This window comes from Oncorhynchus keta, chromosome 28 (assembly GCF_023373465.1).
Source record: "Oncorhynchus keta strain PuntledgeMale-10-30-2019 chromosome 28, Oket_V2, whole genome shotgun sequence".
Taxonomy (NCBI): domain Eukaryota; kingdom Metazoa; phylum Chordata; class Actinopteri; order Salmoniformes; family Salmonidae; genus Oncorhynchus; species Oncorhynchus keta.
Window position 1 is genome coordinate 60192501 of NC_068448.1, and position 15585 is coordinate 60208085.

The following is a 15585-nucleotide window of genomic DNA, read 5'->3' on the forward strand; positions in this document are numbered from 1 at the left end:
TTTAAATTCATAAATGTATTTCATTACAATGAGCTACTCATTGAATGACTTGTTGTAATGTTATAGCAACATGTACGACATTAAATGGTGGAGAATGTGAATTAAACGCTAGTTACAAATATCAGCTTGTCTAGCTGATGCAGGTCCAATATCTATCTAGCTAGCTACCTACTGTACCTGCTTCGGAGTCTGAATTGAGTTAATCGACAAAATGTTAGGTCTGTGTCTGGACGCTGTGGGATATTAGCTATCAGAAAGGGATAACCAAATAAATCTTTGATATTTTGGATATCATACCGGTGTGGGTTTTGTTTGGCAGGCCGGGAGGATTTCAGAGGATGAACTAGCTGGTTTCATTTCGCTGATCAATGTATAGGTAACGTTAACGGGTGGGGATAATTTGTGGAACGCTCAAACAGGAATCTGTTGCAAAAACGTCGTAAATAACAAGGCTGCCAACAAACAACGCATACAAAGTTGTATAAGATACCCGGTAACGTAGGCCGTGGGCTTTTTAAATTACGTTTTTCACTCCCACTCCCGTATATTCCGAAAAATGTTTGTCCTCACTCTGGTAGTCTATGGACAAACGTTAAGAATAAGCAACGTGGTTAGTTGATGCCTATTCTGCAGCTAGGTGAATTGGTCATGCTACTTTGTATGCGTTGTTTGTTGGCAACCTTGTACTTTACGAAGTTTTTGGAACAGATTCCCGTTGGAACGTTCCACAAATTATACCCTGCCAAGATAATGTTAACGCTTGAGTAAATGAGGAATACAAGGTCTATTGAAAGCAGGTTCTTCCACACAGGTGTGGTTATTAAGTTGTTTAAAGGAACATTCCATTTAAGATCTATAACTTTAAGAATACAGTTGGTATGATGCATTTTGCGTCATATGATGCTGCGTTTTCAAATACAATTGTATTGGTCGCATACACATGATGCTGCGTTTTGCGTCATATTATGCTGAAACGTCATACCAGCTGTATTTCTGTTTTTGAAAGCTATATCTCTTGAATGCTCACATGCAAAACATTTAGGGACTATATCAACAATGGACTAATGAACAAATACCAAACGGTAGTTTATGGGTGGAGTTTTCCTTTAAGCAATTAACATGCATCATGCTTAGGGTCATGTATCAAAATGCTGTACAGGTCATTAGTTTTTGCTACCATGGCTATGCCCCCATCCACAGGTCACTGAATGGTTTGATTAGCATGAAAACGATGTAAACCATATGCCATGACGATCTCAGTCACCCAAATGAACACTTCTGGGAGATTCTTGAGATGTGCCTGAGATGGCGTTTTCCACCACCATCAACAAAACACCAAATGATGGAACTTCTTGTGGAAGAATAGTGTCTCATTCCTCCAATAGAGTCCCAGACATTTGTAGAGTTTATGCCTAGGCACATTGAATCTTTTCTGGCTCGTGGCCCAACACCATATTAATAACACTTTATGTTGGCGTTTCCTCTATTTTGACAGTTAACTGTACACAACAGCAACTAGCTAGCCAGCACAGGTTGGTCTCAATAATGTAGGTTATTTCCCAGCCTTGTCATTGTTTCTTCTTTATCTGCACTCTGATCTGGAAAACAGGGTAGGTGAAAGCCCAGTTCCTATAAATCATTACAGATAAAGTAATGGAGACAAGAGGTTCACACCATTGCAGATGCATACTTGCAAGCCACCATATTCCATTCATCCCTCCCTCAACAGTAACATTAAGTCTCGTAGCTCGTTAGCTTTCTTTTTCTATCCCCAGGTAATGTTACCGGGTTTAGTCAACATATTCTGATCTGTCTCTGACAGCGCTATGGCGGGTGAGGACGAGGAGTTGGTCCAGTCGAGGAAAAGTAGAACTCTGATCATCCGCCATCTCCCTGCTGACCTGTCCAGGGATGAGAAGCAGGATCTACTCAAGTACTTTGGTGCCGTGGGAGTCAGAGTGTTCTCTGATAAAGGAGTACTGGTAGGTCAGACCATGTAGCCCACTGCCGTATCTTAGGTGGCTACTGTCTTAAAACAGTCGATTTTTCACCATAAACAACACCGTCATGACAACATGACATCAAAAAACACAATCCAATAGCACATTTAATACATCACTGAAGCTGGAGACTCATATATCTCCCTCACTAACTTTAAGCACCAGCTGTCAGCAGCACACAGATCACTGCATCCATCCAACTGCCTCATCCCCCATACTGTTATACATTTAATTTATTTTGCTCCTTTGCACCCCTGTATCTCTACTTGCACACTCATCTTCTGCACATCTATCACTCCAGTGTTTAATTGCTATATTGTAATTATCTCGCCACTATGGCCTATTTATTGCCTTTACCTCCCTTACCTCATTTGCACACACTGTATATAGGCCTTTTCTATTGTATTATTGACTGCATGTTTGTTTATCCCATGTGTAACTGTGTTGTTCTTTGTGCCGCACTGCTTTGCTTTATCTTGGCCAGGTCGCAGTTGTAAATGAGAACTTGTTCTCAACTAGCCTACCTGGTTAAATAAAGGTGAAAAAAAACCTTTATTATTATTCTTTTTTTTATTTTTTACAACAATTGTACATTCATTCAAAACCGCTGGGCCTCGATGGACCACCTTCAAGCTAATGAGCACTCATTCTGACTGCAGCATTCTAACAGTGTACTTTATATATTTCATAGCCTATAAGTGCAAAGTGGCCTTGATAAATAGTGAACCTTGGCACAAATGTAATAATTGCATTATAATTAATGTGTCGATCTGATGGCAGTCAAAAATAGTCAATTGTCAGCTACGTGCTTGTATTGTGTACATCTTCAGGCAATGGCATCAGTTGGATTTCATTTAGCTGTTATCCCTTGTCCTAACAGTTGACACAAATTTCGTAACTTTCACTTCCTTGACACACTTTGACATACTTTTGTTTAGTTGTAGTGCATAATATTCTCCGGTTTTCTCTTTGTGTTCCTGTTGTCTTGTCATTCTTCGGCACCGTTGTACGGCTGTGCCGGGGTGCCTTACTATGCGCAGCGGGAAGGTGCTTGCCTCTCACTTTGTTCATGGTGCCGGCCAGACTTGTTTCCTCTGCAAGCAACTTGTTCGCCAATGACAGTGAAGTTAAGAAATTCGCTCACCTGCTGCCCCATGTAGATATTTTCACAGATATTGAAAGCCGTTCGGCATGTACAATTCCGCCTACTAAAACTGTGTAGCCTACTCCAAGTATGGCCAGAGTAGACTGATAAGACTGCTTTTATTTAGTGGACTGAAGTAGGGTACATACCATTTTATGATTAGAATGGATCAGTACAATAATTGGTGATTACATAATTATGCATCGTTCACTTCCCCTCGCTCATCAACTCACCCATTCTCCCCTTTTCTCCCCATCATACTGGAGAATGCATTTCCACTTCTCCAGAGTCCAATGGCGGCGAGCTTACACTACTCCAGCTGACTGTTGGCATTGCGCATGGTGATCTTAGGCTCCCGACGAACAGTTCTTGTCCTGACGTTGCTTCCAGAGGCAGTTTGGAACTCGGTAGTGAGTGTTGCAACTGAGGACAAACGATTTTTACGCACTTCAGCACTTGGCGATCCCGTTCTGTGAGCTTGTGTGGCCTACCACTATGCTGCTGAGCCGTTGTTTCTCCTAGACGTTTCCACTTGACAATAACAGTGCTAACAGTTGACCGGAGCAGCTCTAGAAGGGCAGAAATTTGATGAACTGACTTGTTGGAAAGGTGGCATCCTATGATGTGCCACGTTGAAAGTCACTGGGCTCTTCTGTAAGGCTATTCTACTGTCAGTGTTTGTCTATGGAGATTGCATGGCTGTGTGCTCAATGTTATACACCTGTTAGCAACGGGTGTGGCTGAAATAGCCAAATCCACTCATTTGAAGGAGTGTCCACATACTTTTGTGTGAAATTCATTTTGGTATAGTTTAGATTCAGTTTTGAGGCAATTATTGGTGTGATTATCAGAGAAGGAGAGGCAGTGGGGAAAACAATACAAAAAAATGACTTCCTCCTCAAACTGGTTCTGGCTCTATTTCTTTTTATGATATTAAGATTTTAGCACCAACGGTGTGTTGTTTAGACTTATTTAGGAAAAGTCAAGGGTGGATATTGACTTCAATGGCAGAGTAATAAATAACTACAAAATCATGAACCATCACAATGACTGCTTTAGCGGTTCCCGTGCTAATGCAATTCCATCCTTATACCTCCAGAGACACACAGCCTTTGCAACATTTGCGAGTGAAAAGTCTGCAGCAAAGGTAGGCTAATTATTTCTGCCTTCAGTAGCAGTTCATTATTATATTACATGATGTAAAATTAGTGTTCTAGTAAAACCTGTATTCTCTCCCCTGTCCTGCAGGCTCTGAGCAGGCTTCACCAGCTACAGATCCTCAACCATACCCTGGTGGTGGAGTTTGCCAAAGACCAGGAACATGTGACAGTGCTGAAAGACCCACCTGTGTCAGACAGGTAATTTACTTCAACTAGGTGAGGCAGTCAAATATGTTCAATTGTAAAGCAAAACTTGTCTAGTGTGTATTAAACCCTTTATTGTTCTCAGTGCAACAGATGGCAAAGATGTGAAGAAGAAAAAGGAAGTGACACCACCGAGTATACCACTAATAGAGACTGGCACTGCACCCAAACTCGGGTAATTGTGTGCGTGCATGTGTGTGTCTTGAGACTGATGCTGTGTGTGTGCTGCCTGGGGGGAGACTGACTAAGACTCGGCTGGAATCTCCAATGAGGAGCTGTCAGCATTCTCATGTCCAATTATAACCCCAGGTCTCAGGTCTGTGGCTGAGCACATCAGAAATGGCAGGTCAGGTCTGTGGCTTGGTGCTCGGCAGTGACATCAGCAGTGGCAGGCCATCTGCCGCTGCCAGTTGGTGGCACCAGGTGGCCTTTGATAAAGACACTCAGGGCTGAGGTATAAGGTGTCATGCCACTATGAGAAGTCACCTATCCTACACATCACACACATTGGAGGTTGATTTGTCTGTCAGTTATTTGAGGGTATGTGCATAATCGTTGTTGGATGAAATGCATGTGTACAGTCATTTTTTGTAAGTACTTGGCTTTGAAGCTCCAGTAAGCCTACAGCAAGACTTGCAGCAAGTTGTTTCTTTAGGGACGGTTTCTCAGTCCTATACTTAGTGTTGTTTAGTCCAGGAATAGGCTTATTCCAGGAAAGCGGCCCATTGAGTTCATGTTCCCTGCACATTCAGTTACAAAGTATAATTTTTGATGCTGGTAATGGCTTTTTAAAATTAAAAGCCTCCCATACCCTGAGTGTAAATATACTTTGAATTGAATGAGTGTCAGCCTCTATGGCTGGCCCAGAACAGAACAGGGCCTAGCCTAAGCTCGGACCTTAGTCATTACACGAGAACAGACCTTGAATAGATGCTGAGATGGCATACTGTTCCCAACGTCCCTGAAGAGGAAGTGTGATATTGAGTGTAATTCAGGCGCATGCTGTGCAGGTTGTTAAGGAGAAAGGCAGCCAAAGCCCGCTACTAAACCTCGGTTGCCTGCTTACGTATTTATGCGGCCCCATTATTTAGACATATATCGTTTCTGGTATTATTTTTGCGTGTTGGGAGACCGTACGTTTGTAGGTAGCGCTTGACATGTTTTATGTGCTAATTATTCTCTTTCCTGTTGCTTTTTCTGTCCCTCATTTGCTGCAGGTTGAAATTTCAATCAAATCCCAGTCTGAAATATTTATATCCACCTCCTTCGAATGGGATTCTGACAAACATAACACATGCCCTTCTGAGCGTACCAAACTTTTACGTTCAGGTGAGTACATCCTGCAAAGTGATATTTCCTTCTGTGTTGGTTTATTTCGGAAATCATGCTGGGAAATGTATTTATTCAAATATATATTATTCCTCATATCTCTGCTTTTGTTTATTCCACAGTTAGACGTCCTTCTTTTAACCTTAGAGAAAAACAATTGTGTTAACAAAATAACATTTATATATTGTTATAAGAGGTCCAAATTGACTTAGAACATTACAAAAAAACATTATCCCTTGTGTTTTTTTAGACCACATCCAACACACTTTTTAAAGATCTAACAGAAAACATTTGCCTTGGAAATTACAATTGAGGGTGCGTTGCAAATTGTAATTTTAAGACTAAGTGGGAGGCATGAGTAAAGGGTTTAACATTTGCCTCCATGCTGCTGGGCTGCCCTTCTTACTCTGTGGGAACTATTCACATTTGCAGTAGCTCATAATGCTCTCTTGGTGGCGCTAGTGTGTTGTGGAAGAGCAGGCCATTGTCCTAACAATGCAGGCACTCTCGTCAATCAGTACCTCACCCACTGTATAGTTCCATGGGTAAATGTTGCAGACATATGCTCTCCTTGCAATCTGTGTTGCATATGGAGCTGAGGTCACAATGGCAGTGTGTATGTGTTGCTAGCATAGATGTCAAAACCAGTAGATGGTGATAATGCTGATTAGAGGTCGACCGATTATGATTTTTCAATGCCAGTACCGATTATTGGAGGACCCCAAAATGCCGATTAATCTGACATTTTTTAACATATATATATGTATGTTTGCATATGTAATCATGACAATTACAATAATACTGAATGAACACTTTTATTTTAACTTAATATAATACATAAATAAAATCAATTTAGTCTCAAATAAATAGTGAAACATATTCAATTTGGTTTAAATAATGCAAAAACACACAAAAAAAGTAAAAGTGCAATATCTGTCATGTAAAAAAGCTAACGTTTAAGTTCCTTGCTCAGAACATGAGTCTTCAATATTCCCAGTTAAGACGTTTTAGGTTGTAGTTATTATAGGACTATTTCTCTCTATACCATTTCTATTTCATATACCTTTGACTATTGGATGTTCTTATAGGCACTTTAGTATTGCCAGCCTAATCTCGGGAGTTGATAGGCTTGAAGTCATAAACAGGGCTGTGCTTCAAGCATTGTTAAGAGCTGCTGTTTGAATGAATGCTTGCGAGCCTGCTGCTGCCTTCCACCACTCAGTCAGACTGCTATATCAAATCATAATACTTAATTATAGGATAATAACCACACAGGAAAATGAGCCTTTGGTCATTAATATGGTCAAATCCGGAAACTTTCATTTTGAAAACAAAACGCTTATTCTTTCAGTGAAATACAGAACAGTTCTGTATTTTATTGAACAGGTGGCAGCCCTAAGTCTAAATTTTGCTGTTACATTGCACAACCTTCAATGTTATGTCATAATTATGTAAAATTCTGGCAAATTAATTAGTCTTTGTTAGGAATAAATGGCCGTTCAACAGTTCAACAAGCCAGGCGTCCCAAACTGCTGCATTTACCCTGACTCTGCTTGCACTGAACGCATGAGAAGTGACACCATTTCCCTAGTTAATATTGCCTGCTAACTTGAATTTCTTTTAACTACATATGCAGGTTTAAAGATTATACGTGTATTGATTTTAAGAAAGGCATTGATGTTTATGGTTCGGTACATTATTGCAACGAATGTGCTTTTTTCGCAAATACGCTTTTGTTAAATCATCACCCGCTTGGCGTAGTTGAAGTAGGCTGCGATTCGATGATAAATTAACAGGCACTGCATTGATTATATGCAACACAGAACAAGCTAGTTAACCTAGTAATATCATCAACCATGTGTAGTTAACTAGTGATTATGTGAAGATTGTTTTTTATAAGGTAAGTTTAATGCTAGCTAGCAACTTACCGTGGCTCCTTGCTGCCACAAGGTTCTTTTGATGCAGCAAGGATCCGGTGGTCAGTCTGCCCATGTAGTCTCCTCGTGGATTGCAATGTAATCGGCCATAATCAGCATTCAAAAAAGGCAGATTACTGATTGTTATGAAAACTTGAAATCGACCCTAATTAATTGGCCCTGCCGATTAATCGGTCGACCTCTAGTGCTGATGTCATCCACGTATTCCTATTGAAAACTCCCGTTGGCGCATGAAGCCAGAAGTATTTCAATTTGAATTGTGCCATATTGGCACCAAAAAATCTCTTAAGGATCATGGTGAGAGTGGCCATAACTAGCAAAGGATCATGGTCGATGTAATTGTTTCATCCTGACAGAGGGTCAACTATAGCCTCTTCGAAGCCTACTCACCCGTGATTAGTTTGTGTCAGCATGTATGACGACAAATGTAGTAGTCAGAATGGATCACTGTTTCATAAAATATTTAAATCTGTACTGAACGTTCAAATAATTCACTGTGGGGATTGAACTCGATCATAATAAACCAACTTTAAAATCCAAAACGGCAGCCCAAATTTTTTTGGGGGCGATCATAATTTACGCATTAGCCGCCTAGCAGAGCTTGTGACTTCGCGCTCCAGACCGGACACTGGGGGCCTGGTTGCTAGTGTGTGTTTGTGATATTAGCACAGTCACGCCAATCCGCCCAGACGTTTTACAATAAATAATTTGATTCAGAGCTTCAGCTAGGTAAGCCTTTAACAAGTGGAGCATTGTAGTCTGGGTGCTACAGTACAGTGTGTTGTCATCCAACAGGTCCTTCACCTGATGAACAAGATGAACCTACCGTCTCCGTTCGGCCCCATCACAGCAAGACCTCCGATGGTGAGATTATCGGATCACACTCCAACATACAGATTAGTAGATTATATACTAGCTTCATTTCATATTCTAGAACACAGATTAATAATCTATAGATTGTTCAATAGCTAGATTACGGGAACCATACTCCGAAAGACCCAGATTATTGTCACAACTAGACTAGATTGTCCAATACCTGTATATTCTACACTAGTTAGATTTCAAACCCATCTGTGGATGTAGACTAGTGTTACAACTTTGTGTGTGATTGTATGAAAGATTGTGTACTGTAGGTCTTGTAAATTCAGGCCTCAATGAATATACTCTCTCTTTCTACCCTTAGTATGAGATGCATCCTGCCCCCCCTCCACCAATGCCGCCCCCCTATCCTCCCCACTACCCCCCTTACCAGCAGATGAGATGGACCTCTCCAGCGAGGAGGGGTCTGAGTATGAGAGTGGAGATGACGAGGACAAAGAGAGGTGAGGGACTAATCACGTGACTTTATTGGCGATTGATTGAAATTTCAACCAATAAAGTCAGTTTAGAGGCTGCCCCCATCAATGCATTTTGGTCTCAAGCCAAATGATTACAAGAGATGAGATTTTGGCGTTTTTGTGTTGTACCTGTGTTTTTTTTCTTCACCGCTAGGAATTTGCTCGAGCATATCCAAATGGGTTGTTGCAATGAATGTTGAGTCACATTATTCTGACAATATTTCACAGTATACCACTATTTCCCCTGTGCCATTTCTAGAGCAGTCATCATTTGCACAGTGGCATGAATGTCTAGGCTGCCTTTATTTTCTTTTGTTGATTTCTTCTCCAGGATGATTCGCCTGATGGGTCTGGTCAACCAAGCATGCAAGAGACCTCTGAGAACTAAAGTGTCCTCCAAGAGAAAGAAACCCAAGTTCAAGGACCTTCTCTTTGTCCCCAAGCCCGAATCTCAGAGGTACCCAGCCGCTCATGCACATCAACCCTCTGCCTTTTCTTATTAATCTATTCTCAACTTTAAAATATGCAGTTTTCTGTTTGAAAGGTACAGGGTTGTCTGTCTGAAGGGCCAGACAACACAACTAGCTGTGAAGGATTTATCCTCCTTCCAGACATTTCTCACTCGTAATAGTCCGCCAATGTGGCTTTGACTGCATATTGGATATCTGCCTGCACCTTGTGTAACCCCAAAACAGATCAGACCACAAACTCAGTTTGAAGAGAGTAGAAATACAACAAACGCACCCTAAAATGTCTACTCAGTGGCCTGGGAAATATCAAGCTGTCCAGAAAAAAAGATAAACTAGCTAGATTCACAGATAAATACAGTTTACTGTGCCCAGTGCCAGACTCTGGTGTTTAGTGGGGTATGTTAGCTTTCTTGTACAAGACCCTGGTGTTTAGTGGGGTATGTTAGCTTTCTTGTACCAGACCCTGGTGTTTAGTGGGGTATGTTAGCTTTCTTGTACCAGACCCTGGTGTTTAGTGGGGTATGTTAGCTTTCTTGTACCAGACCCTGGTGTTTAGTGGGGTATGTTAGCTTTCTTGTACCAGACCCTGGTGTTTAGTGGGGTATTTTAGCTTTCTTGTACCAGACCCTGGTGTTTAGTGTGTATTTTAGCTTTCTTGTGGTCTCAGTGCTCCAGGGCCCATCTTGCAGCCATCAGATGTGTTTGAGCAGCCCCAACCCTGCGGACAGAAGAAGATTGAGTTCCACATTTCAGCAGACGTGTCAGCCATACTGGAAGGAGGAGGAGGCAACTCCACCCAGCCACAGGAGCCCACTGAGGAGGCTGAAGGTAGGGCCTTCGACTCGGACTCGCCACAGGGCCAGGCTGCACAGCTCTGGGAAACACCGACTACCTACAGTTTCAGTGGTCTAAGGTTACATCCAAAATGGCACCCTATTTCCTATATAGTACACTACATTTGGCTTTGGTCAAAAGGAGTGCACTATATAGGGAATAGGGTGCCATTTCAAAATGAAGTCATTTACATTACCAGTCAAATGTTGACACCGACTCAAGAGTTTTTCTATATTCTTTATTGTAGAATAATAGTAGTAAATGTAGCCACCCTTTGCCTTGATGACAGCTTTGAACATTCTCTCAACCAGCTTCATGGGGTATTCATTTAAATTAACGGGTGTGCCTTGTTAAAAGTTCATTTGCGCATCATTTAGCAGACACTCTTATCCAGAGCGTCTTACAGGAGCAATTAGGGTTAAGTGTCTTGCTCAAGGGCACATTGACAGATTCTTCATCTAGTCAGCTCGGGGATTGGAATCAGCAACCTTTCGGTTACTGCCCCAATGCTCTTAACCGTTAGGCTACCTGATACCCCTAGATGAAGCTTCTATTCCTTGAGACTTGAAGAACAGTTCCAAGGGGAATTTAACATGTCAACTTAAAAAATTGAGAAGATAATATTATAGGCCACACAAAGGTTATAATACAGCTTTAGCATATTTTAGCACATTTTGAATGGTAATAATGAGTACTCATAGAATTATGTAAAATTAATTTTATTTGGAACATCTGTGATTCCATGTTTACAATACATGGATTAATTTCAATCAGTTGCCGCACCCCTAGAGGAATCACAGGATATGCTGTATTGTATTTCAAGGCTTCTATAGAATGCGCTATAGAATTATCAAAGCAGGAAGGTGTTTCACTATCAGGATTAAAGAAATGTCATCTTTTGGCACTGTTGTCGTCACCTGCCACCCTGACTGGCTGTCTCAGCTTGTCTTATCTTCCGTCTCTTATAAGCCACCCTCTTCCCATGAATCCACTCTCGTCCCAACTCCCGAGAAATAAAACGTATCTAAAAAATCCAGGGCAAAAGATTGTCTAACGCATAGAAGACAAACTGTGGCAGGTTGGTTTTTGGATTAGTCTTGTTTTGGGGCACTGATAAACAACCCATTTTAAATTATGTGAAGGGGGTTGGGGTGTGATGAGGAGGATCATTTGAAAAAAGGATCTAGTTCTCTACTGAGAACGTATCAGAACAGCCCTGGCGTTCCGCCGTGGTGGGTGAGCACGCGCAAGCTGGATGTGTGTGACAAGTTTCCAGAGGATTTGTATAAGCTCGCTGCTCTTCATCATTTTGTGTGTGTGTGTGCGTGCGCACCTCCGAGTTAACCTCCAGGCTACAGTTCCAAAATACTTTTTCTCCTCAGCCTCAAGTGAAAGTTCCATGGAGCAGTGCCTGCTGAATGCTTTGTTTTAAAACTGTCTGCATAGCAGTAGCAGTCAACCAATGCTTTAACAAACATATCATTTATTGCAGCTTGTCCACTCATTACAGTAGACTGGTTCAGCCTAAACACATAAGATTTCCAATGTGTTTATTACATAAGCCAAATTTAACATGACATTTGAGACTAATAATCCCCTATTTGTCCCAGTAGCAGCTGAGGAGATACAGGCCACCACCACTACAGAGGAGGATCCAGGGGAGGGCTTTGGGAAGATCTACCCTGCCGCCCAGGCCTCCCAACTGGAGGAGGACAGTGATGAGGACGAGGATGTCCCCTCTGATGTCATCTCCAGGAAGGAACTGGATAAGGGACGGCTGTCCAGAGACGGTACACTTACCTACCAGATCACTAGTCTGTTACTACAGCATTTGATCAACAGACAGAGACAGTACACTTCTCACTTTACCCAGACCACTACACCACTCTGTCTGGGTAGCTCAGACGCCACAATCTAAGCATTTCAAAGTTTGAGAGAAATGCGTAGTGTCTGGATTTGTAACTGTTGTGAAGCGTTGTTGGCAATGGGTCTGCCAGGCTGGCTGTTTGGTTCCAGCTCACTTGTTTATAAAGATCAAATGGAAAAGAAAATGGGGGTGTTGAGATCAAACATGCCTTTTTAATGTAGCAATGTGTTCTGACTGTAGGGAGTGACTCAATGTTTGGCCTTGAATTGAAATAAGGTTTGAATTGCCATCAGATTGGCAGAGGCACCCCCGTGGTCTTCTGTAGCTGTGTTTATTGAGGTAGGACTGGGGTTGACTGGGTTCTTCTCTTACCTCTTTTAAACCAGAGATAAAAAGGATGTCCGTGTATAAAAATTATGAACCTGGAGAGCCGACCAGCAGACTTTACGTGAAGAATATCGCCAAGTCAGTAGAAGAGAAAGTAGGTACCTTTATACTATAGAGTTGACAAACTTTCAATATGTATGTTTAGTTTACACACATTTGCTTCTCGTCTTCTGCTTCTACCGTCTACTTGCATCAAATCATGTACAATGTGGTGATAAGATGACTGTTGATGGTAGCTGTTTGTTCTCTTTATTGCAGGATCTGAAATACATCTATGGGCGATACATCGACGTTTCATCTGAGGCAGAGAGAAATATGTATGTATGAAGACATTTCTTGCAGTGTACGGCGCTTCAAATCACAATCAAATATTTAGGATATCTTCATGAGAATGATCTGCGTCACTTCTCTCCCCCAGGTTTGACATAGGGAATGTGTAGACTAGGTATCAGCGAGAATAACCTCTCCCTTGTCTCTGCCTAAGGTTTGACATAGTGCTGATGAAGGAGGGTCGTATGAAGGGCCAGGCATTCGTTGGTCTCCCAAGTGAGAGGAGTGCAGAGAAGGCCCTGAGAGACACCAACGGTTACGTCCTCTATGACAAGCCCCTCGTCGTCGTATCCTTTACTTCTAATCACTTATAAAACAGACAAATGTATATACTTTCAACAATCATTAAGAATATACTTGTTTAATTTGTTTAAAAAATGTAATCACAACAGTTTTAACAGTTATAAAGCTAGGTTGGTTTTGAAATTCTTCAGAGATGCATATTACGTTTAGTGGACCACAGTTTGTGTGATGCTTCCTGTACAATATTTGAACTCTTTCAGACCTTAACTCAGACCTTCCAGTCGTTTGCCAGGTCTGCCAGACCTAAAGCGGACACCCCGGACCCCAAGAAAGGACCCAAACGAACCCGATGAACAGGTGAGAAGTGTTCTTCTGCTCTTCTAGGTCCAAATTATGTTGTCTCACTGACTTTTGAAAAAGAGAAATGGAACTCTTGAAATATAACTCCTGTGTTGATTCAAAGATAGCTTGAACTTCTCAGATTAGGCCTATTTATTTGTGAAATTATAATAGTTCTGTATCTAAAACATGATCCCTATATTTATCTAAAACACTATCTGTATCTTTAAATTTTTTGTTGAAGATATTGATGTCAAGTTGAAGTTACATGGTGATAGTGTGGCCCAGCAGTCAGTACCATTCGTATCCTTCTGATTCTGTCATATCCTTTCCAAAGCACATCATACCATCACAATACCTGTGTTTTCCTCCTTTTGGTACACATTATAGACCCATAGACAACCATGCCGTTCGGAAATGATCTTGTAGTTAAAACGCCAAACATTAAGCATAGCTCTAATATCCAGTGAAATCAAGTAGTTTTATAATGATAGGTTACAACCTACCTGCCTAACATACATTTTTTTAAAGAAATCACAGTATGCAGGCTTATGGGTTTTTCTTTTCTGATGAGGGACATAATGCATACCTGTTTGTATCCTTCCAACATGCACACACACTGATTCTTGCATCAATTGTAGCGCCTGGAGTCAGTGTTATTTACCTGAAATGTTCTTCTCCCCTGATTAATAAATATATATATATATGTGTTGCTGTGAGATGTAGTATTTTAAATCTGTGAAAATCCAAATTCAATATTTGACATCTCCCCTGTTTGGTTCTGAACTACAGGTGATGGAATCCTCTGCAAACTGAAGACAACACGTTAGGAATATAATTTCTTCAGGGTTTTTTTTTTTAAATAAAATATTTTTTATATATGTATTGTCTGTCTATAAATGCCTTCTTGTCCACGGTAAGGTTTTGTTTTCTTTAATAGTTTTTTTGGTACATGTTACATAATCACACAATGTCAAAGTTGCCTAATTAGAAAATAGAGATATGAATTTACACAATTTTGTATCATTGGTGAACTATCTGTAGGGTCACAGGAATTTTTTACCTCAGAGAAAGTGAGAACTGAACAGGAGAGAGAGAGAGAGAGAGAGTAGGTAAATATAGACAGTGAAAGCAATTTGAAATCTGAATTGGCTGTGAGCTGCAGCAACAGATGGTGGTGTCAACGCTGTAGACTAGAGTAACACACTCCTGACGAGACGAGATAAACAAGCAAACAAACACGGACTGTGAAAGATGCTGGTAGGCAGAGACTGAGTCCGTCAACGTGGCAGTACCCTGCTGGCTGTACTCTGGATCCATGATGATTGCTAGATTTGTATTGGGGATGGAGCAAAGTGCACACTGGAGGAAGGTGAGCATTGCAATTAAAACAGACATGGTTTATTATTAAAATCACGTTTCTTGTATTGTCAGTTCCATGCATGAGGTAAAGAACTGACAATTTCGGTATTCAACGGATATTCGCTCTTTCAAACCTCAATAGCTTTCAAACCACTTGAGCCACAGACTCGAAATAAGTGTCATGATTTTGGAAAAATTGCGCACAACATTGCACAGGTCTTATTTTCACGATTTAGACATTAATTTGCTTTCCAAAGCTAATAAACATGTGGAAATGTGAGCAGCGTCTTGTATTCCTAGTTTAATTAGTTAGGGCACGTGAACAAACTTGTTTTACATTTAAATTTCAATAGCTCCTAGGTCGTGTGACTTCAAACAAGGTTCAGAATGTCCACTCAGTAGGTCTACACATTGCACACTGATGTTTGTCTACTCATCTCATGCTATTAGACTTAAATCTGTAAGCTTTGCAGGCCTTCATTTTACATGGGTGTTTAAAAAAAACTTAAGTAAACAAATTTTCCATCCTCACTAACTATCTTTCACATGGACACTAAAAACATACGGAAATGGCTGTGGAATGGATCAAGGACAGGAGAGGTGTTTAAAGGAAGGCGCACAGGTAGGCCTCATGAAAAACAC

General features: G+C 41.1%; 1 protein-coding gene across 1 annotated transcript; it reads left to right on the forward strand.

Annotated features, from left to right (window-relative positions):
- Positions 1-353: 353 nt before the first annotated feature.
- Positions 354-14464, forward strand: rnpc3 (RNA-binding region (RNP1, RRM) containing 3). The gene is given in 17 exon segments (XM_035741711.2): positions 354-376; positions 1823-1982; positions 4244-4291; positions 4393-4502; positions 4594-4683; positions 5726-5837; positions 8570-8638; positions 8958-9018; positions 9021-9096; positions 9443-9568; positions 10249-10409; positions 12026-12205; positions 12669-12763; positions 12928-12986; positions 13154-13286; positions 13524-13599; positions 13826-14464. Coding segments are annotated over 16 exon segments (1560 nt in total). The 5' UTR covers positions 354-368; the 3' UTR covers positions 13596-13599; positions 13826-14464.
- The last annotated feature ends 1121 nt before the right edge of the window (positions 14465-15585 follow it).